At 41.3% G+C, this 24381-nt stretch overlaps 1 protein-coding gene across 3 annotated transcripts in view; it reads right to left on the bottom strand.

The window, feature by feature from the left end:
• TRIM66 (tripartite motif containing 66) overlaps positions 1-24381 on the bottom strand; it is an 81515-nt gene that overhangs the window by 6971 nt on the left and 50163 nt on the right. For all 3 annotated transcript variants that reach the window (XM_030560434.1, XM_030560433.1, XM_030560435.1), the window contains 9 exons: positions 24151-24297; positions 23589-23706; positions 20498-21387; positions 18047-18208; positions 7613-7885; positions 6176-6401; positions 3229-3289; positions 1942-2116; positions 688-992 (listed from right to left, as the gene is read on the bottom strand). In XM_030560434.1, the coding sequence (XP_030416294.1) occupies positions 688-992; positions 1942-2116; positions 3229-3289; positions 6176-6401; positions 7613-7885; positions 18047-18208; positions 20498-21387; positions 23589-23706; positions 24151-24297 (2357 nt within the window). The remainder of the gene's footprint in view (positions 1-687; positions 993-1941; positions 2117-3228; positions 3290-6175; positions 6402-7612; positions 7886-18046; positions 18209-20497; positions 21388-23588; positions 23707-24150; positions 24298-24381) is intronic.

Raw genomic sequence — 24381 nt, 5'->3', positions numbered from 1 at the left:
GCAAATTTACCTGCACTCCACACAAATGTGGTGTCTCTGACTCTTCCTTTTGAAAATGACCTACATCTGAAATTCAGAATCATGGAACTGAGATTTATAGATGTTGGCAGGTTGAGAGATATGAGAAGGACCCAGGGGCTACTACAGAAGCACTGGTTCTCTGTACAAAAGCCCCAGCCTTCCAAATATCTTAAGAGTCATAGGTCTGAAGTTGAGGTCGTCCACATACTGTATTTAGAAGGCCTTGCTGCCTGCCTTCTTTGTGTGTGGGGGGGACAATCTCCCCCTAATGAAACCAGGAGGAAACTCTACAAAATGAAACTCACTGATTTTCCTGGTCCTTGCACTGTTTTTTACCCCGACAAAGGATAATCTGAACTTTACCACAGATTTTATACAAAGTCTAGGGATTTAGTTGTCCCCAGCTCACTCCATTCATGTTTATAAAATTCAAGTCAGCGTCTCCATTATAGTGCTCGCTGGAGGAGATCACAGATATTGTTAGTAATTCATCTGACTCCTGGTTCATACCAGGAGTCAGATGAATGGGAAAACTTTCCTGCCTTTTGTAAAATGACCAAAAAAGGCAATACAGAGTGAGAACGTGATAGAGCCCTTGTAACAGTGACATATATGTCCCTCAGGCAGAATCAGAGACAGAATAAGGGAAGTGTTATATGTACTCACACTGGGAAGCTGAGCAGAGCTGGAACATGGCATGAGAGATGGAACACTTTGGGGCAGTGATCACAACACAACAGTTCTCCTCCATTCAGACAAACGGCACAGAAATCCTCATTCTCAATTGGATTGGCTTCCTGAGTGAGCAGAGATTTTTTCATGCTGGGGATGCCATTCCCATTGCTAAGCTTGTGATCAACAGGAGGGATATCTACAAAAGCAGATGGTGCCTGTCCAGCTGAGCGGCTGATGGGGAACTTCCTATCTTCATATGTGGGAATTGGTCCTTCAGGTGGATTATCTTGATTGACCTTGGAAGAAAGAAATCCAGAATAACAGAATCATCTTTTTCACATCTGATGCCTTAACTGTAACAGAGGCCTATCTGAAGTGGACTCTGCTAGATACAGCATTGGACTGGGATTCCAGTCTCTGCTACTGGCCTGCTAGGTGACCATGGCCAAGTCACTTCCCTTCCTGGCCTCAATTTCCTTATCTGTAAAACAGGGATAATGATACTGACCTCCATCATAAAGTGCTTGGAAAGCTAAAGATGAAAAGTACTATGTAAGAGCTGGATATTATTAATTATTTATTATTATTATTTATTATTATTAAAAGTCTGTCACAGGAACCAGTTCCAGCTTAGATGTCAACTCTATACTGTTTTTCGTGACAACTAAACTCCATGCAGCATCCCTGGTGAATGCAAGTTTTAAAGGAAATCCACTTTTGTGTCAAAAAGGGACTAGGTCTTTTGCTCTCATCTACGTCAATGCCAAACCTACACTGATTTCAATGGGAACAAGTTCAGACCCAAAGCTATGTTGAGGAGGCAGAAGGTTCCTTTTTAAATACTATTAAATTGAACTTCAGTTCTAAAGCATAGGTCTGACAGATCTTAGATTTGTTTTTAAGCAGTTCGCCATGTATGATGGATGGATCAAAGCGGCCAGTTACAGCACCAATACACAACCACTGCTTTGGTGTCAAAGCTCATCGGAAGTATTCTTGAAAGGGAAGTAACAAGGTAGTGGGGGATACTCTAAGAACACAGCTAACCAGTGCTGCAGTAGTTATTAATCTTGGGGTTTTATACTGCTACCCATCACCAAAGTATCTAGAGTATCTTAGAATAGTAAAATCCATCAGCAGAGCAGTTCAGAGTATCACAAGAAGCGTAGCAAAGTCAGTGGGGGAAGAGAGAGCGCAAGCAAGCAAACAACTAACTCACTTACTAACCATGCAAACCCAACTCACTTTTATAGCCATACTTGAAGACTGGGTACCACATTCAATTATCAGAAGGAAAGTTTCATCTTGGTCATCTTTCTGGGGCTGCAGTTTGAACACTGGAAGCTCCCCAGATTCTGGTGCACATATTTTCAGCCGTTCCAATCGCACATAGGGGATCTTCAGCTCTTTAGTATAAGCTCTGAAATTATGATCAAATTCATTAATATTGTACAGAGTCCTCTTCTCCTAATTTCAACATCTTTTCCGTATTATTCTGTTTTTTTCTTTCAGGCAAAGCATTAAAGCACATGCCTAAAGGTGAAGCCAGTAGAATTTATGCACACACTGATGTGCTTTACTAAAGAGGAACAGGACTCCTCACCTTTTTTAATTTAATCATTTGCTTAGCTACTTCGCTGAATTGGGGGCCTAAATCTCTACCTATAATGTCTGCCCTCCTGCCTTTGTGCTTCAACTGCCCAAAGCCAGTTAGGGCAGACACTCTTCAGAGTGAGACTGGCTTCAAGAAAGATCACACTAGCCACATCATTTCAAAGTGAAAATATTTGGAAAACAATATTTGGAAGCAAAATTATGCAAAAATGGCAAGATAAGTTAGAGCCCTGCACTCCTTGTTCTGTTGTATCTTTGTGGACTATACAGGACTTTTCATATGTAATTTGGATTATGTGGCATTTTAGTAGTTCCAATGGTATAGTCTATAAATAGTGACATGTTCATGATCATAAAGTATGTCACATAAGATGTACGAATCCAACATTGCTTTGAAAATGTAGTTTTCCAGTTTATGAAAATGCTTTTTAAAATGTAAATCTGTCTGCCCTGAGCTGGGCTGACACCTCCAACTCATTTCATACAGGTGAATAAAGTGCTATAAAATGGTAAGGACCTTTAGCTGTAAAATGTGTATGCGTATTTTTTATAAGAAACCGGAGCAGAATAATGTTGTAATTAAGGAGAATTAACTGATACTTGATTATAAACGAGACGCTAAAATAAAAATGAGCTTCAACAAGGGTCTGGAAGTGTCTTTGTTTTTCTGCCAAGGTGAAAACGTGCACGTGATATTTAATCACCCACCCCTCCATGACCCCATACACTGCTAGATCCTTCAAGCAACTGGAATATATGGCATTAGCTATGGTTGTTACTTTATGTCTTCTGGAATTATTAGTTAAAAGGCAACCTGTTTTCTTTTAAAACAACCTGCCAACAACACTAAGCTGGATACACTCTGACTATGTGCATCAAATTTCATGTGTACTTCTGTGCAGAAAGTGATTCTATTACCTGATGCTCTGATTACTTTTTACATCCATCTCAATATTTTCCTTTTCATAATTACTGGACTCTGGAACAGAAAAGAAAATTAAGAAAATATCTATAATATCAGAGTCAGATTAGGGTAGAGAGGCACTTTAATATTCACATAATGTGATGTGATATATTTGCAATCTGGAATAATTTCATATCTGTCTAAGGTAATTACCTGCCCCCCATCACTCACAGTATCTGAGCACCTCACTAAACGTTACCGTCTTTGTCCTCAACACCTCTGTGAGGTAGAGAAACACTATTATCCCCATTTACAGATAGGGAACTGAGGCACTGAGTTAGGCACCTAAATACCTTTGAGGATCTGGGCCTAAATGACTTGTCCAAGATCACACAGGATATTTGTGGTGGAGTAGAAACTGAATACGACTCTCCCATAGCCCATCCTTCCTCACAAACACAAGCACCATTTTTCTCCTCCCCATATGGCACCGTGCGTGTAATCCTCATTACAGAATTTAACTGCATAGGATTAATTTGGGAACGGGGGCTCTATTCTACTGTCATTGACTGAAATGGGAACAGGATTGGGTCCATTATGAACACTACCATTTTCCTCCTTAAATAGGACAACATTAAAGAGAAAATAACTGGAACACCACAGTTTTAAGGAGTACGGTGACCAGATAACAAGTGTGAAAAATCGGGACAGGGTATGGGGAGGTAATTGGTGCCTATATAAGAAAAGCCCCAAATATCGGGACTGTCCCTATAAAATTGGGACATCTCGTCATGCTATTAAGGAGTCAATACAGAAGTGCAAGGTAAATGTTGCAGGAGTACTGCATTGGATCAGATTGTGAGAGGCCCTTGTGTGGCCACCAAGGGGTGAGTATAACAGAACATACCTGTGTCCACACCCTACACGCTGTTGTAATAATCTTTGTACAAACTAAGCTTTGTGAGGTATCATCTGAAAACTCAATTTGCTGATCAATAATATCATGGCAAAATGTATGTTGGGGCATTATATGCAGGGGTGAAAGTAAGTTAAAGGACTTACCACTACACTGAAGTCTTGAGTGAGGGGCAGGGTCTCAACCAGAAGAGGTGGGGCCTTTAAATCCCCAGGCCCTTTAAATCAATCTTGATTTAAAGGGCCCAGGGCTCCAGCTGTGGTAGCGGTGGCTGGGAGACCCAAGTCCTTTATATCACCCCTGGAACTACGAGCTGCAGAGGTGGCTGGGATCCCCCGGGGTTCCGTCAGCAATTTAAAGGGCCCGAGGTTCCCAGCTGCAGCTACTGCAGTGGAGCCCCGGGTCCTTTAAATTGCTGACAGAGCCCCGGGGGGTCCTGGCTGCCACTGCGACCCCAGGCTCAGGGCTTGATGGAGATTTAAAGGGCCCGGGGCAGGGAGGAGGCATGCTCAAGGATCTGATCTCTACACCAGCCTGCAGACTGGGGCCAGAGCGCCAAGGGCAGTAGTGGCACTTAGATTGTAGCTGCCTGACACACAGTCTCTCTAGTGCTCCTTCTGGAGTGCTGAGATCCTCACTGCCCATACAAAGTGTTGTGGCATAACCGCCAGCACCTGGTTCAATACATGTAAGACGAATGAGTTCTCTTGTTTCACTGTGGTGGAGCCCTCTTTGTATCAATTATAATCTGAATATAACTACACTGCTCTGATAGTAATATTAATTTAGCCATTATAGACAAAAGCAGCCAAATATGGGTATGAATCACAGAATAATGGTTTGATCCTGCAATCCCTTACTTCTGTGGACAGTCCCATTGACTTTAACGTTTTCTGCACTGAGCCCTTACAGTGTTTGCAATGTGCCTGTGAAGGCCGTTAGGCAAAGTCTCGTTCTCCATTAAGAATAGAGACGTAGTCCTTGGCCGAAGGGAATGCTATGCAGTAAAATGAGCCAAGAAAAAAAGCCACACTGTGCAATATGCTAACTTACCCAATATTTGCCATGCTACTTAAGTGTAGCACTTAGCGGTAGTCACCTTACCTTTTGGAAGTAATTTTTTAAAAAGGGAGATTTTGGACTGCTCAAATCAGTTGTTCACTAGTGATCCCTGTAAGTCTCATTAACAGGAGATCTTCTAAGAGAACTAATCCTCAGAGTACTTCACATCAATACACCACTTGCAAGTTTTCAGCCCTTTCTGATTCAGTGATGTGCTAGATAATTTGAGAGATAAGATTCCCATGTTTTTCCTCTACAAATGAGACTAAACATTTCTTTCCACTGTGTTAGGTACTTGATAATGTTTTAAACAATGCTGAAGTAGTCTGCAGTACAATAAAATGAATTACATTTAGTTAGGTACAGAAATGACCACACTGTACCGCAAGGCCTGCGAGTATGGCAGTGTTGAGCTGTGTGAGAGCTTGTCATGAGTTGGGTTAAAATTCCTGTTGATGTTGATACGTGTGAACTCATGCTTCAATTAACATAACTGGAAACATAAGCCCCACATATGACATAAGTATGTGTGAACTTGTCCAGGAGCTTTGGTGCGGAGTATTGTTTTTGGGTCAGGGTATGTGGGAGGGAGAGAGAACATATACAGGGATTGGGGTCACAGACAAGACTGAGGCAGAGGAAAAGAGGCAAAAAAAAAAAAAACCCAAGCAGGATCCTGTGAACACAATATGACCCTGGAAAAGGCTAGAGAGCGTGCTTTTGGGTCAAGTGTTAGCTAAAGGGGCTTGGAGGGCTGGTAAGTTAAGAAACTGCTCTATTCTGTTCTTGGCTCCTGCATTCAGAGACACAGGACTTTGTACATGCCTCATAAATAAACAAGACTGCATTAAAGTAATACCTGTCTACCACCAATTTCTACTCCCAACTATAACACCCACTGAGCCCCAAACTTTGACTAGCCACTTGGGTTAAAAATAGGCAACAGCAGTTAAAAAAAAAGACGATAAAGAAAAACCTGGTACCTTCTTCATTTCTAAGTTGTTTTACACTGGTCATCTGCAGGCAAGCAGCACCGCTGATGGGTGCAGAAGGAGAGGCACACTGTTGCGATCTCTTGACTGAAAGATTAATAGGCTCTTCTAGCATTTTTTGCATAGAAAGAGCTAATTCATTAATGGTGTTCGGTCCAGCAGTGGCTGAGTCATTTCCAAGAGGGTCATTCATGGTACTAAAATCTTCATTTTCCAGCTTGAGAGGAAAAAGAGTAATTCAAAATTTACTGTTTACCTTTTTTAATTTCCACTCCAAGAAAATAACTCTAACAAGTCTTCACATATCATTAGAGGAGCAGAATTTCTTTTTTCAAAGTAACAACCTTCAACCTACTGACTTTGACAATGTCATAAACAGATAAGTAAGAGTTAATAGAACAGAAGTACTTCATCTCTCTTTTGCCTGTAAAGGGTTAACAAGATCAGTGAGCCAGGCTGTCACCTGACCAGAGGACCAATCAGGGGACAGGATACTTTCAAATCTTGAGAGAGGGAAGTTTGTGTGTGTGCTGTTAGTTTTTGGTTGTTGTTCACTCTGGGGGCTCAGAGGGACCAGACATGCAACCAAATTTCTCTCCAATCTCTCCGACACAGGCTCTTATAAGTTCAGAATGGTGAGTACTAGGTAGATAAAGCGAGTTAGGCTTATGGTTGTTTTCTTTATTTGCAAATGTGTATTTGGCTGGGAAGAGTTCAAATGTGTATTTGGCTGGAAGGATTTAAATTTGTACTTGTATACTTAGGCTGGGAGGGTATAGCTAAAAGACCCTGTACCTATTCCATTTTAAATTTACAAAGATAATTTTTACTGTTTTTTCTTTCTTTAATTAAAAGCTTTTCTTGTTTAAGAACCTGATTTTTTTTTATTCTGGTGAGACCCAGGGGACTGGGTCTGGATCCACCAGGGAACTGGTGGGGAGAAAGGAGGGAAGGGGGAGAGAAAGGTTAATTTCTCTCTGTGTTAGGATTACTTTCTCTCTCAGTGAGAGTCTGGGAGGGGGAGAGAGAAGGAGGGGGGAAGGTGAATTTTCCTCTCTGTTTTAAGATTCAAGGAGTTTGAATCACAGTGATCTTCCAGGGTAACCCAGGGAGGGGAAGCCTGGGAAAGGCAACGGTGAGGGAAAGGGTTTACTTTCCTTGTGTTAAGATCCAGAGGGTCTGGGTCTTGGGGGTCCCCGGGCAAGGTTTTGGGGGGACCAGAGTGTACTAGGCACTGGAATTCCTGGTTGGTGGCAGTGCTACAAGTACTAAGCTGGTAATTGAGCTTAGAGGAATTCATGCTGGTACCCCATCTTTTGGATGCTAAGGTTCAAAGTGGGGGATTATACCATGACAGACAACAACAAGCGTTATTAATTAGAGTGCATTCCTTAGCTATAAGTAGCCAGATGTGTTAGCAATTCTTACCTTGCACTTAGTGTTCCCCAGGAGTAAATCACCTGTTGCTAGGTTATCAGTTGTCCAAGGGTTCAGGTCATTTGTAGCTCTGTCTAATGCCAAGCTATGGCTAGTCACAGATTCTGGCTGAACATCAGAGGCATGAAGCATGTTCTGGGATTGGTTAAGCGTTACAGTAGGTACACCTTGCATCTGTGGATCAACCGACCTAGATAACCTTGTAGAAGACGGTTCCATTTCTAAAGGATTTGAAAAGCCCACAGTGTTCAGTGAAGCCGAACGCTGAAAAACAAATATGTTAATCAGCTTTTAAAACAGTAAAATGCTGTTATTTCTAGAGAGCATGAGATGCTGTATCTCATAATGTCTAATGAAGCCATGTCACAAGGTCTTTGAAAGTATCTATGGTAATCTCATGTCATTTACCAAAAGGCTTTACAATTTCCATGATTAAAGCCAAAATCTGGAAACATAGATTCCTGAGACTCTCCCCTGCAAGCTACCAGACTCTCTTTCTTTTATCACTATAGTGGGTCCTGATTTCTTACTCCTTATAATGAATGAGAAATCTAAGCACTAGCATATCGGACCAAATCCATCCCTGGTGTAACTCTGGTGATTTCAGTGAGGTTATACTAAAGATGATGTAAGAATTGGACCTAGTATAAGTGAATGCAACTTTACTGACTTCTGTGATACGGAGCACATTAGACCAAAGGATGACTTTGGCACCACTTTATAACATCAAACTGTAAATGGAAAACAAATGTGTTACAAATATCAGACTGTTGAAGAAATGATGCACCTGTCTAGTTATCAGAGAAAGGGAAACAAAACTACCCATCCAAGCAAGGGCTTTGCAAGAATAATTTCAATGAAATGTATCTGCTAGTGTTTCATGCTTTCTTAGGCCATTTCACTGTCAAACACAGAAATAAGGATATGCAAACCAAAGCAAATCCACTCATCTGTGTGACTTCTTTAAGCTGTTTTACAGCACTGTATGTGTGACATGATTGAAATCCTGACTCTTGTATAGTCCATATCAAACAAATGTAAATAGTCTTAAGAAGTATACACATCTGCATTCTTTGAAGATGTGCTTCCACATTTAGTTTCTCACAGTTCAGTGATATTTGTTATGCCTGAGAATTCACTGAATAAATCCTTTAAATTTAACTGCAGTATCATGTTTTACTTGTTATACAGAGTGATAAAGGAACAGCCATTTGTTTTTTGCATTTAACAACTATTATTAGTCCATTTTGAATTCTGATAACTTGTTCCAAGTCAACAGGGCAATAGTGAAGTAGTGTCAAAAGACAGTTGTCCAGATTCTGCTCTCTATTATATTTGTGTAAATTCTAGTATGGCACAGTACTGGGAATCAACAGCTGAGCCAGCACTCTGGTCACTTAAACACCAGTTAAGACTCCTTCAGGTGGACCTGTTGGGGCCTAATTAGTGGCTTAGAATGGGTTGGGGGAAGGACTAATGAGCAAATTGGTCCAGTAACATAGGAGGTATAAGGTGGCACAGGAAGGACATGCAGGGGGGAAAGAGGCAGGCTAGCAGAGCTAGAAAGGATCTCTGGTAGAGATCCCTTCCCTCTCCTTTAGCAGAGATGGTGTATGGATCGGTAAGGTGGTGGAAATGCAAGGCAAATGTAAACAAACTGTGCTGGGATATTTAACAACTGAAGGTCTCCGAGTCTGTGTATACTAAGAAAAAGACAGGAGTGGGACAGGGCCCCGTCACATCTGGCTAACTCCAATAAAGTCAGACGAGGTACGAGGGTCTTACAATGCAGTCCAGGTACCTGTTGAGAACAGAGTCCAGCCCTATGACTTATTTTCACCTGAGCATGCAATCTAATTTCCCTTTAACCACCCTGGAACTGATCCTACCATGGGAGTTTTGCCTGAATAGGACTGCAGGATCAGGCTCCTATTAAACAAGATAAGACGACTGCATTTAAGATAGAAGGGACCTTATCTTCCCCAGCATTAGGGTAAGTTTAGGTCACCCTATCAGCACAAAAGTTCGCTAGAGCTGTCTTAACCAGCCACAGCAAGATTCCCCTCCCCCCTGTCACTGCAGGGGGGAACCTCACGTGATGTAGGGTCACTAGATCAGCCTCTGTGCCACTGTCCCTCCTTGTGACCAGTGCAGAGAATGTTGCTTGGGAAAAGGGAAAGTGGCTGAGTTTTCCCTGTATCTCAGCTGCTGTAACACCCTCCACTTAAACCAGCCCTCAGGTTGTCTTAACTGGCACCTGAGGACCTCATCAGAGCTGCCCCAGGACTGAGGGAATGCAATGGTGGCTGAAATCCATTTTTTTGCAAGCTAGTAGTGGAGTTGAGAGTAGAACCCAAATGTCCTCACTTTTTATCTCCTGCTGTAACAAATATGTACATCTTTCCTCAAGAATATTACTACATTGTCACCATCTGTTACACACTAAGGCCTCACTCTGCAAAGACCCATGCATGCTGTGGGTGAAATCGTTGCCCCACTGAAGTCAATGGGAGTTTTGCCATTGACTTCAATGGTGCCAGGATTTCATCCGGTGAGTTGTCATACTGAAGACAATTGGACTACTCACAGTGCATACAGTTAGAAATATGCATAGGTATTTGCAAGATGAGGGCCTAAAGCATTTACAATGAACACATCTAAAGAGCTGAAATTCAACAGTTATATACTTATATACTTTTGACTCTGCCAGCTACAGTAGATTTAGTGAGGAAATTTTTTAGATTGTATAAGCCAGTATAAAACATTACTCTTGCTAAAAAGTAAAAAGAATAATGAGGCCATCAAACTGCCATCTGTCTCTCCCTGGTGGCAGAAGTTAATTTTTGTGGTTATTTTAATGATGGGGAAACATTATGATCTTTCAGTACAAAATATTAAAACTCACAGTAAAGAACAGACACATTCCATTCTGATCCATGGAGCTGCTGTCAAGTGTGAAGTGAACAATGCACTGGGAACAAGGCTCATTAATATCCTATTAATTCACTCCCTAAAATAATCATTTCTTTTGCCATTAGCAAAAAATCTCTCTTTTCCCTTGGCAGCTCAGCTAGGGTTTGAAAATGTGATGGCTTCAAAGAACAGACCTTTGTTTTATGAAAGCACTATTGCTTTTACAGTGCACTCTTTGAACACCAAGCGTTACCTATCATCCTGGGTAGACGGAGGTTCCAGGTGTAGGAAAATCTTTAGGGTCTGACATTTTAATGCACAGCTTGGCACACACAAATAGATCTGTGTCATTACAAATGGAATTCTTGTTATCTAATAATGAAATTTGGTCTGATGACCTCTGTGATATAATGGCTGTATCCACCAATTATCCAAATATGCTCTCTGCTGAAAATTTCATACCTATGGTAGTTTAAGGTAAGAATAAATAACATGCAAAGTAACCGTGAATGAAAAGTAATACATTATTTAAATATTCTTTGATCACAGTAGCATTCCAAGAAGGTCCTATGCAAACATGCAGCACTAACACAGAAGAATTCTGAGATGCAAATACTTACCTTGAAAGACTGGGATTAGGATTTGTTAGGATTGTTTTGGCAAAGTCTCAAGGCTGTTGACATTAAGTGTGATTTATAAAGAAGGCTAAAACTATGAACTGCCAATTCTCTTTCCTATAAGAGAAATAACAGAGCAAATGGTTGCAGAGTAATGAACAACTGCTATTAAGTGGAGCAATCCCCATGGCAGCTCATTATGCTAGTGAGGTTAAACAAATGCACTGCTCCAATCCAGTTGTTTAACTCGCCACTCACAGTAGCACTGATAAAATAGTCCATACATGCTTTAAAACAGTCCATACATGCTACCTATTTGTATTTCACAATTACAGGGTATAATCCAAAGGATCTCTTTTCCCTCCTATGAGAAAAAAATCCAAATCTTTCTTAACCTTCTATCTTAACAAACTGGACCTTGTTTAAAGTGGAGGAAGAAAGATTTCATAGAGCAGGTACGGTCACGTTTTATTTAACCTACTTTTCAGGTCAAAGCAATGGATTTTGTTAAATACCCTTCTATGAAATATAGCTAATTGATTTAAGCATGTACTGTACTGTAAACAGCTCAACTGTTCATCCAACACACTGCAGTACCTTAGAAACTAACAGGACACTATTACAATGATTCATTCCTGAGTACTGACAACAGTTTCAGTGCTGTCCAATTATAAAGCAAGACACACCCTTACCCTCCAAAACATATTCTTCATAAACCCTCAAATATCACTGTAGGAAAAAGCACCATTAGACATGTGGGACATTTTATACCTTGGGGGGAGCACCTTGTAACCCCCATATTCCTCATTTTCATATAATTATGATATGCATATAAGGTATGTCATGTGAAGTATCATAGGAAAGGTTATGATCTGTTGAAAGCCATTCTTCAACGCATATGAAGTTATGAGAATGTGCTGTATGGTTGTGACTAAAATACGCTGTGGTTTTGGGACGCACTCAGATACTAGCTCTCCAGAGACAATGCCAAATAAAAGTAACCAGCGCCAGGGCGGGTGTCAAACAACCCATCAAGAGCTATTGTCCAGCAAGGGAGCTACAATTCAATGACTCATCTGCAAAAGGCCACATCAGGGGAATTCCTCAGCCTTGCCTGGAAACTCAGCAGTGCCCACCAGACATGCCTGGACTTGTGTTCTCCAAGCACACGGACTAAGGTATAAAACAGAACACAGGGGCCCCACGCTTCCTCTTTTCTCATCTCCACATCTAAGCTGCAAGCACAAAGACACTCAGAAGACTAAGACTCCAACAGAGGGAACTGGCCCAGGTTTCCAGAGTGAAACCTGTATGTTATGAACTGCAATATCCAGTGGGTTGAGAAAAACTGCTTAATCTAGATGTGACCCAGTCTAATAGGGTTGAGAGTTTAGACTGCATTCTTATATTTTAATTTATTTTATTTTGGTAACCAAGTGACTTTTTGCCTATCACTTATAATCACTTAATATATATCTTTTACAGTCAAACTTCTTTTATGGTTTATCTTTACCAGTGAGTTTGCCTGAAGTGTGTGGTAAATCTGCTCAGGTTTGCAAAGGCTGGTGCATATCCACTTTCCATTGATGAAGTGGTGAAGCAATTAATAAATGTGCACTGCTCTTCCTGAGGCACAGTGCTGGGAGCTGGGGGGATCTGGCTGGTGCCTTTCTCTGTGTGTTTCATGAGTGGCTCTGGGAGCATTCATGCAATCAAGCTGGGTGTGGGGCTCCACATGCAGTTGTGCTGAGTTACAGTGTCCGGAGGGGATTGCTTCTTGTCACTAGCAAAGCACTGTGAGAGACAGGAGGATCTCCCAGGAAATGAATTCCACCTCAGGGATCCCATCACAACATGCACATGAGCAATAGACAGAACAGAGGTCACCAGTAAAGCTTAGGACAAACGTGATGTGTTGGAGACTGCGAAAAATGCACAGCACTTCCATCTGTAGCAGATAAAATCCAGTTTTATCTCACATGATAGTAATATTGACATGACAGAATTAGAGGCATTCATGTTCATTACATCTCAGGAGAGATAAAGAAGTTCCATCTTGAACTACCAAGGCGCAGTCCTATCATAAATTCCAAGACAAAGGTATAAGATACAATGTTTGGAAGTTGAAGCTAGACAAAGTCAGAATGGAAATAAGGAATAAATTTTTAACAATGAGGATAGTTAACCACTAGAACAATTTACCAAGCATAGCGGTGAATTCTCCATCACTGGCAATTTTTAAATCAAGATTGGATGTTTTCTGAAAGATATACTCTAGTTCAATCAGGGATTATTTTGGAAAACTTCTCCCGCCAATGATATACAGGAAGTCAGAATGGATGAGCACAGTGGTCCCTTCTGGCCTTAGAATCTGTAAAAGACTACCTAATATAGGAGTAAAAGAAAATGTGAAGCATTTGGAAACATCACTCTGATGAGAAGCATTTGATGGGATCTATCTACCTGTTTTAGGTATTTCTATACCTGTGACAAATGTGGAGCTGCTCTGTAATAATGAATGAATACTGTATGTTGAGTGGGTTATTGAGATGTTTACTGTGTGAATATATTGGTTTTGTTTAATAGGGTACTGTCCTGCTGTAAGGAAAAATAAGCAGGAAGCAAAACAATGGCTCAAGATAAGCCAATCCTCAGGAAACATTTATGGGTTGGTAAGAGGCAGTGTGTGACAGGAAAAGACTATGGAACACAAGAAGATCAAAAGGACTATAGCAGTTTGAGAAGAAACTCTCGGGGCTAGGGGAGGCCAGGAGTCGTTTGGGATATGTTTAAGAAACCAGACTGACATAACCATGCGCTGGGAAGGTCTGAAGAGGTTAGGCCTGTCCAGGTCACTACGAGGAGACGGTAAGCCTTAAGTAGGACATACATGCACATAGACTATTTGTTTTAAAAATCATTTTTTCTTATGCTTTGTTCCTACCGTGAGAATAAAGAATAGTTTGGTTAGAGGAAGGCTGTCTAGTTATTATACTCACTGCTGGTTACATACTCACAAAAGGAAGATCTGTAAACATGATAGTGCCTATCACCATGGTATCTGAGCTTCCTATTAAAAGATGCACATGGTGCATCTGTACAATAACAATAGCACTTCTTTCCAATTCTGCATTTTATCTGCTTTAAAGTTACACCTCTAACTGATCATGAGCATGAAGGAAAATTAAACACATTCAAGCCAAGCAAATATCATGCTCAGTTTATCACCCCCAAAATCATAGTTACATCAAAAAATCTTACAGAATTGGCATCTGTTCTCAAATAGATTGCCCTCCCTGATCCTGTTTTGCAAATAAGTAACTCAACAATGTACCCTGCAAAAACAACAGGAGGACCAAATGATTCAGGTGGTTGGTAAACTTTGCCTCTAGATTCCTAGTTAGATGTAGCCCATGTTGGTAGTGATTGAAAGTTACTGCCATCAGACAGCTGTTAATGGCTAACGTATAATGAATTTGCTGGCTCAGTCCAGTTCCCAACAGACAAAAGTCATTATCACAAAAATCACTAAATCAACCTGTATTTAATTCACTGTCTTGTTGGCATTCTCAACAGAGAACACTGAACAGGCCGGGAGACAAAACTATTCTTTCACCCAAAATGCTGGCTCCCTCCAGAACAGAAGTGGCGTATATTGACAGGGCAGTGTGGAGAACCTTATGCCTGATTTGTGGCTAAAAAGAGGATTTCCATGCTCAGTGCTGTATTCCTAAAGGGAGCTACACAAACCCAACATTTATATTACTTGGAATAAGGAAGATTTACACAAAACACACAACTGTCTGAACAGGAATACATCCACTAGCTAGATAGGTCTTCAAAAACAAATGCGCTCCCCTCACAGGGGAAGGCTAGTCAGAGGCAGACAAGGAAAGACAGCAAGGCTGACAGAAATGTAAATACTCCCACAAGTGTTTTTAAAAAAAACAGCAGGGCAAAGGAAGATGAGAGAGCATGCAGACATTTGAAGATATATATACAGGCACTAGACCACATTCAACAAGTACACAAAGCACAGATCAGCCCAAACAGGAACGCTTCTGAACTTTGGGAAAGTGACGGCTTAAATGCCAACATTCATGACATACCCTGGCTAGCAACACTTGCTTTATGTAAAGAATATCTGGTGATAGGGCATAGTATAATGGCTTTACTAGCCCTTGTTTGGAATGACCTACATGACTTACTTGAGGTTTTGCCATCTGCAAATAATCTGGTTATCCCAAAATATTATTAGCATCATTTTTGTATAGCTTCATGCACAAACAGATATGATCCCATATAGCGACACAGGCGAGTTATTAGTCAGTAGCCTCAGATACACACCATAAATATGTTGCAAAATTAAAACACAGGTGTCTAATCACATGAGCAATCAAGCCTGGCAAAAAAAACAAAACAAAACAAAAAAAAAACCAACTTAGGGCTACAAGTCATTGGAATGGAAACTTTTAACCCTCTGTTAAACTCTGCTCAATTTATGACTAATCAGTTTATTCTGAGTTACTGCTACATCCTAGCTCTAAAACTTCTCAATTTTCCACTGCTTCCTCTTTAAAGAGGTTCTTGGCAGCTCAGAAATCATCATGCTCCATTAGGAAAGCAGTGGGTGGAGAGGGGAGTACTGGAATAATGAACTTGAGCAGAATTGGGAAGCACCATTTAAATGTCTAACACCAATTATTACTTGAAAGGGAGAACAGTTTTTCTTTTATTAAAATAATGTTCATATTTGCCTCCTGTCATTCTATCTGTTATGTTTTCTGACTGTAATGTTTTAGGGCTCTACTCAGTTAAATAAAATATATTAGCATTTTACAGGGGTCTCATATAACTTGTATGTGGAAGATGAAGAGGCCCAACTCTACCTGTACCAAGGCAAATGTTGCCAGGATGGAGATCTACATAGAAACGTACACTCAAATGCAGCCAAAATAGACCGAAACCACCATGGTGTCCATCTCTCTTTTTAATTATGTGGGAACCAATCTCCCATTCAAAGCAAGAATTAGCACATCAGGAAAACTGCCTTCCTTATTAGAAAGCTTCCACAGAAACAGTGTTTGCAGGGGACCTTGCCACACACTTCCCTTTACATTCACTTTGAAATCAGCGATTAGCAGGGTCTTGAGTATGGCATGACATCACTCCCAAAATGGCCAATTACAATATATTAATAACAGGAACAACAAAGCTTTGTAGTACAGGGGTGCTGCAATCTCAGCCACACTAACCAGTACGCCAGTGACATTGAGAAAACTTAGCTTTCTTTACAAAAATATTTACACCAGTCAGGTCTGTTAGACACCTGTCATTCTTTCCTCTCTCTCTCTTTCCTTCTGCAAGTACCCTTCTTCTCTTCTTTTCCATTCTCATATTCAGAATCCTCCTTTCATTTCCTCTCTCTTCTTGCCTTTCCATCTAAGCTTCCTTCTGCTCTATACCTAGTTCTTTCTGTCACTTTCCCAAGGTCTTAACAACTCCTGCATCTCTGACTTCTTTCCATGACTACTGTACCTCTTCACAGATAATTGGGCACTTCAGGAAGCCTCACTTCCTTAGAGACAGGTTTCCTGTTAAGCTCTAGAGAAGACGACAGCTTCTCAATATACATTAAATAAGCCTCAACTAGTTAGACGGTTGTAGAGTTACCATTTATGTTCAAAAATTACTGAGTCTCTCTGCCTATACACGTTATTTGGTGATCAGGGGCTCATTTCAGGTCAGGGATCCCAAACTGTGGCTCTAGCATGTGCATAAAATGTTTAGGAGTAAAAGAGACCACTATTTTTCTGCATAAATATACACAAGAAAGAAAATTAAAGCAGATGTACAAGACAATTATGTCCCTTTAATCTATCCTTTCCTTCCTTCCCCCTTTTCTTTCCTTAGGTCACTAAGGCCATGTTTACACTACAAAATTTTGTCAATCTAAGTTACATTGGCATATAGCCACCGCAGTTATTAAATCATTTGTGTGCGCGCACACTTGGCTCCTTGTGTTGGTAGTTTGCGTCCTCACTACGAGCGCTTGTATTGATGTATATTGTCAGTGAGGGGGCACTGTGGGACAGCTCCTGGAAGCCAGTAACAGTTGACGTAAACAATGCAATGTCTACACAGACATTGCGTTGACCTAATTCCATTGTCCATGACTCTACACTGCTCGAGGAGGTGGTGCTATTAAGTCGGCATAGAGAGGCACTTACATTGGTCGGAGTCAAATTTAAGTGAAGTCACTTCCATAGCTAGGTTGATGCAAGGCAGCTTATGTTGACCTAACCCTGTAGTGTAGACCAGGCCTAAAGCACTCTGCAGCACAGTTTATAAATGATAAACAACCATCCAACCATTTCCAAGATTGATTGCCAAGTATGATTCTATCAGAACACTGCTTGTCAACTACCATAACTGTAGCACGTCCATTGCTGTATTTATTTATATATTTAACAGTGATGTTAGATATATCCAGGCTATAGATGCCCCCATAGACAGTTTATAGCAAAATTACAAGTCATGATTGTAAGATGGCATGTAACCAAGTTAGAGGTGGATGTAAACTATGTTAGGTTGCCACCATTTTTTTTAATTTATATTTTTTTAATTATTTTTTGCAAAATGCAACGAATATACCAAAATACCAGATTCATCATAATAAATAAAGAAGGTTAGGATACAGAGGGAGGGGAGAGGAAGCAGCTGTAACCAGCTTTGAAAATTGCCTGGTTACTTGCAACCCATTGTGCTGACAGAACATAAGCCAGATATTTAAATCCTTTAGCTTGGATGTGAACGCCAGTAGAAGTGTCACATGACATTCAATGCTATAAAAGTACTTGTTCTCTTAAAAAGGGTTTTGAAAAGCTTTGTGTACCTTCCTCACTGGATTCAAGGAAGGGTGTTGCAAAGTGCTCTCTGGGGAGGGACTGCTGACAGTGGTTTCTTCAGCTAATGGTTGTGACAGAGGTGGAATAACATTTCTATCAAGAGGAAGCACCGGCTTTTCGCTTTCTAGTTCAGCAGAATCCTCACAAACCTATGATGAAAGGATAAAATTTCAGTGTTTCCAGGAACTCAGATCCAGTAACTCGTAGGAAAATAACATTAGCACACTATGTGAAATATTAAAACAATGAACGTTCCTTATAATAACAACACAGTTGTTTTAAAGACACTCAAAATAACCCAAAACAGAGAGATAGACAGACAGAAAATGATCTCCCTCTTAGGCTTTGTCTATACTAGTACTTTTGTTGGCAAAACTTTTGTCAGTCAGGGGTGTGAAAAAAACACAACCCTGATCAATACAAGCTTCATCAACAAAAGTGCTGGCATGAACAGCGCTATGTCGGCACGAGACCATCTCCTGCCGACATAGCTACTGCCACCCGGGAGCGGTTTACTTATGCCATGGGAGAGCTCCCTCCTGCAGGCAAAGAGCAGCTACACCGGAGACTGCACAGCAGCCCAGCTGAAGCAGTACAGGTGTGCTGCTGTCAGGTCCATCATGTAGACAAAGACTTAGCATATCATGGGAAAAATCCTGCACAGAATCTACCTTGAATGATCTAAAATCCAGGTATTCCCACACACTATCTGCCATGACAACTAAAACCAATGTGAGCACTTTGGAAGATGGTCAGCGTTTACAGTACTTGCCTGGGCAGAGCTTACCAAGTGAAAGAATCATGACTGTGGAATTCATTTCCCTGGGAGATCTTCCTGAACTCCCACCACCTTTTGAGTGCATTGCAAGAGCCATCTCTTTGTGCAGGCTTTGCCTAATGTGGTCTGGGAAGCTCTCAGCCATATCGCCCTGGGTGGCCACCATGGCCACCAACAGGCTCAGTTCTAGATTTTAATTATATGGTTCCGACTGAGGGCAGGCAGGGGAGGATATGGTTCATTTTATAGCATTCTAGTGTATTATCTAGTGTGGCCTCCTGCTGGATGAAAATCAGCTAACAGAGAATGTACATTTATTGTAACCCATCATCAGGGGCATCTCTAGGTATTTTGCCACCCCAAGCATGGCAGGCAGGTTGCCTTCGGCAGCTTGCCTGCGGGAAATCCCCGGTCCTGTGGATTCGGGGCATACCTGCGGGAGGTCCACCGAACCTGCAGGACCAGCGGACCCTCCGCAGGCATGCCGCTGAAGGCAACCTGCCTGCCGCCCTCGTGGTGACCAACAGAGCGCCGCCCGTGGCTTGCCGCCCCAGGCTCACGCTTGGCGTTCTGGTGCCTGGAGCCACTCCTGTCCATCACCTATACAGCTCTGACTCTGTTTTATTCCCTTCACTTGTGACGCTGTCATTACTGATGATATGTAGCAGGCACGGCCAAACTGTGGCTCCTGAGCTGCATGTGGCTCTTTTACAGTTAAAATGCAGCTCATGGAGCCCCCTGCACACATCCCATTCTTTGACTACCAGACTGGGTGGGGGGAGCCTGGGATTTCTGCCCTGCTCTGGGTGGTGAGACTAGGAGCTTCTGACCTGCTGCGGGGTGGTAGGACTAGGAGCTTCTGCCCTGCAGCAGGGTGGTGGGATTAGGAGCTTCTGCCCTGTGGTGGGGTGGTGCGACTAGGAGCTTCTGCCCTGCAGGGAGGGGGGTGTAAGGGCTTTAGCCCCACACCCCGGCAGGCACTGGTCCATGGGGCAGGTTGTGCATGTCTTGCAGCTCTCGAATTTCTGAGGATTATTGTATGTGGCTCAGAGGGTCAGTAAGTTTGGCCTCCCCTGTATGTAGCAAAAGAAAGGTAGAGTGGTTTTGTGATTAAGGCTCTGGACTTTGGCTCAGGAGACCTGTGCTCTGTTCCCAACTCTGCAACAAACTTCCTGTGTGATCTTTGGCAGGTCATTTAATATCTCTGTCCTTCAGTTCTCCATCTGTAAAATGGGGATAACAACACTTATTTTCTCACACTTTTTGTTTGTCTTGTCTATTTAGAATGTAAGATCTTTGGAACAGGAACTAATTCTTGTTGTCTATGTACAGAACCTAGCACAACAGGGCCCTGATCTCAGTTGAGGCCTTGAATCTGTACTGTTACATAAATATTCACAAGAAGAAAATAACTTGTACTGTAAATAATAAAGTTTTAGCCATCCACAATGGTGGTAAACTGATTTCCATACATTTAATTAGCATATTCAAAAAATAAAATCTCAACACTCACCTGAGTTATGCTTCACAACTAAAGCTGCTATCAGATCTAACTTGGTTAATAACATTGAAATATCTACATTTATAATCTCTGTCTCAAGCTCTGAGCCAGTGCTGACTAAATGCACTGAGGGGGGAAGGAATGGTCTGGAGAACTTACTTGTTGCACTTCATCTTGGATTTGCTGCTGAACTGGGGCTGGTTGCCTCACTATGTAGTTTATCTGTCCAACAATGGTTTGCTGAACATGCTGAGGTTGTTTGGCTTGATTCAGCTGCAAGCTTGGTTGCCCTTGAGCCTGAAGGAGAAGCTCCAAATCCTTTTTCATTTCTTCCAGTTCAAACTGGTGGTGCATTATGTCCAAACTCTGTTGTATGACTTGTTCATGAGCGTTTTCATTCTGACTTGATGTGGGAGGCGGTGGCTGTGGTTGCTGCTGCTGCATGTGGTTAAGCTTCAGCTTCTGAAGATGACCAAGCTGCACTTGCACAGTTGGAGTTTGCAAAGCAGGCTGTGTGTGTGATTGTTGCACGTGACCGGAGTGAACCTGATGAATATCTTGTGGGGGAACCGTATAAACTGGATGTGGAGTCTGCTGTGGCTGCTGAGCTTGCAAATGTTTTCCCATCCTTCCAGATACATTATCCTGCTCTGAATGGGATGGCTGCTCTAGACAAGGCTGCATTATTTTCAAAGGCTGAGGTGTGCCCCTCTGCTCTTTTTCATGCTGCTGAACATTGTATTGAAGTGGAAAATGTGGTGGCGGCTGCTGCTGCATTTCAAGAGGTTGTCTAAAATTCTGATGATGGCTCATATGGTGCTGAGGACGCTGACCCTTATTCATGTGAGGAATGTTGAAGCAATGGGAGCAACACACTGGTATAGGAGACTGAACAGGAGGTGGAAACTGATGTGATTGGTTATTGATAGCCTCAAGCTGTGGCGCTGGTGAAAGTTGTCCATGATACATTGATGTATGTAATCCTTGTATATTTCCATAGGTTGGGACATCTGAATGAGGAGTGTGTCCACCTTCCATTGTTAAGCTACCTGTGAAAGCAGTACAATTACTTTTTCTACAATTAACTGTTACCTTCCCTTGTTCCTAGCCAATGAACTGAGATCTTGACAAATTGTTTAATTTGCCACTTTATGGGTAAATTCTACAAAGGCAATTTCTTTTTCTCAGGTTCAATTTTGAAATTGCTCATATCCTGTTTAAAAAGCCCTTCAGGATAACTTCTCATTTTCTTCTATCTTTTCCATTAAACAAAACCATCAAGGATACATTTTCTAAGAATTTTGCATGATTTTAAATCACACAAAACTCCCACTGATGTCAGTCGGACTCATGCTTAAAACATCAGTCACTTCTTTGAAAAATTGTCACTCAACTCCCATTATTTTAACTGATGGATGTGGCCAAAGCTACCATTTTTTACTAATGTATAAACATATGTTCTCATCCATAAACATAGGCACACAGAACATTTGTTTCCAGAATTAAAGTAAGACAAATAAATTGGATGCATGTCATGTAGAAAAGAATCATAAAAATCACAGAGACAGACATGGCCTATGAAGTGATCTTGTCAATCCCTCTGAAAGTATAGGATTATTCCTTGCAGTATATTTTCTAGTGCTTTATGCAGTCTAGTGTTAAATGTCTTTAAATGGGATGAGGGATGACCTTTCAGAACTTTGATCAGAAGACTGAACTGGATTACTACTGCAGAACACTGAACTGGAAAAACCTACTGCAGCCAGCAAATGTGGAAGGCACAAGATGAAATGTATGTATATATATTATATAAATAGATATACAACAGGCTGGATCCTTAGGTCCATCATGTCTTGTGCATCCACTGCAGCGTGTCTGAGGGGAACAAAATTGTCTTTAAGCCACCTTTGTGCCCCCCAATCCTGACTGTGCCAGGCACTGGTCAGGTCCCAAGGCCATTCTGGCAGCATAGGGATGCCCCAGCCAAGGCCACTCTGTGGAAGATAGGAGGGAATGCTGTAGGACTTGCTACAGTGGTTCTTTTCCACCCAGGGAATCCTCCACTGGCTGACTAGGCTGACTTTAGGGCCACTGGAATGGTACAAGGTTGCCACTTGCTAGGGAGGATGGGGGCCAGTTTGCTCAGAACAGTATTTGGCATAAAACAGGCAAAGATAAAACTCACAATCTGAATTTGGTATTGAGTGTTACTACAATGTATGTCATTTCAGTTAAATGTTTATGGTCAATCAAATATATAGCATGAATAACAAAGGCATCTACAGAGTGTAACTTATAATTTCTGGTTTGGGTTTTGTTTTAATGTACTCTAATAAAACGTGGAACTAACAGGTCCATCTCTTACCCTTCACTTATTTCCTTCTCATAATAACCTTTCAAATAATCGGGACACAGTCATATAGCAAACAGCTTGAAATGAATACGTCATTACATCATAAGTTGTTCTAGCTGTATTGGTCCCAGGATATGAGAAATAAGGTGGGTGAGGCTAAACCTTTTATGGGGTGTCCTATAGTGTCCATATAAAGTATTACCACACCCGCCTTGTGTATTACATAATAAAGCACACAAACAGCTTGCTATGTCATTATATTCTGTATATTATCATCATAAAATAAGGTAAGTGAATGTTCCTGAAAACTTGTAATGTCTTCCTGTGTCTTTTAATCCTCTGAGTTACATGTATATTACCTGTTCTGTTTTCTGACCATAATTGGTGAAATTTACACAAAGACACCCCCACTACCACTCTTCGCAAAGCCAAAGTAATGTCAGTTGCATAGTTTATTATTGTGCAACTCCCATATAACCAAAGGGGTCATATTTTGTCATGACCTTATCTAACTAAGTCAGCACTTACCACCTGGGTGCCTTATGTTTTAAAGGGGATTTTATTATTAATGACATACCATTACATAGTATTCTGTATAAGTTCTTTACATCTACAGCGCCACTCAGACAACTTTTTTCTTGGATAGCTGATATATTGTACATCACAGTGTAATAATACTTAACATTTATTGCTGTTCAGCTGGTTTGAAGTGCCCCATGGCAGTGAAATAAGGCTTAACGAGACACTATATTTTACACTATCATGCCCTTAACTAAGCTAAGGAAAGCTCTTTGAGGCAGGGGCTTTCTTTATCTGTGTGTCTAGTACAGCTTTGAGCACTTTACCAGCACTTATCTAATGCAGAAGATCATAGTCATCATGCTGTATTTTTCTTACCTAAATTGGACAGTTGTTTAGTCCAGAAAGAAGGGTCCCAAGTGAATCTGATCTTCCAAGGAGGGCCTACTTCTGTGGTACAATTTGTCTCCAGCAAATGCTGTATCTGAAACACAATCTGGCGAAAAATCAAAAGGATCATTGTTTCATCCAGTAGATTTAAAATCATTATAGTTTAATGTTGAAGAAACATTAAATCCTTAAAAGAGTCATTGATCAGGAATTAATTTAGCCTATCATCATACAAAGCGCCTCTAACCTCGGCTCGCAGACAACATTCAGATATATTTTGTGCTGCACAAAAATTTTTTTTATTTGCAGGCAACAAGAGCCCCATTCTGAATCTGGCTTTCCCCTGTACTCCGGCTTTGTGTGCAGAGTGCCTTGGTAGACTCCTATCTTTTTAGGGCTCCCTGATCCCTGACTTATGGCTCCTGCGCGGTTCACAAGGCTTCTCCCACCCATTTCTTTCTGATTCACTATTTTCCTAATAAAGTTACCCTACTGGATCTTGTACCACTGCACAATTTCGTCTCACACAGACAGTGGGTATTACTCTTACCAGTTCCTTACTGAACAGGAATGGAATGCTGTTTTTACTGCACACTGCCCAGTTGATAAAGTTCTGCACGTGTTCAAACTGCCTGTTTAAAACCATGATGCCTTGAAGTTGTTGCTCCAACTTCTGTTTCCTCTCGCTGGTAATTCTCTGGTGATAATGAGAAATAGCATGTTCTGCATAACTTTAGCCAGCATTCAGATATACTTACTACATACAGTCAGTGTGTATCAT

The sequence above is a fragment of the Gopherus evgoodei genome, chromosome 4, assembly GCF_007399415.2.
Source record: "Gopherus evgoodei ecotype Sinaloan lineage chromosome 4, rGopEvg1_v1.p, whole genome shotgun sequence".
NCBI lineage: Eukaryota > Metazoa > Chordata > Testudines > Testudinidae > Gopherus > Gopherus evgoodei.
Note: the sequence above shows the minus strand (reverse complement) of the source record. Positions and strands in the feature narration are given on the sequence as shown.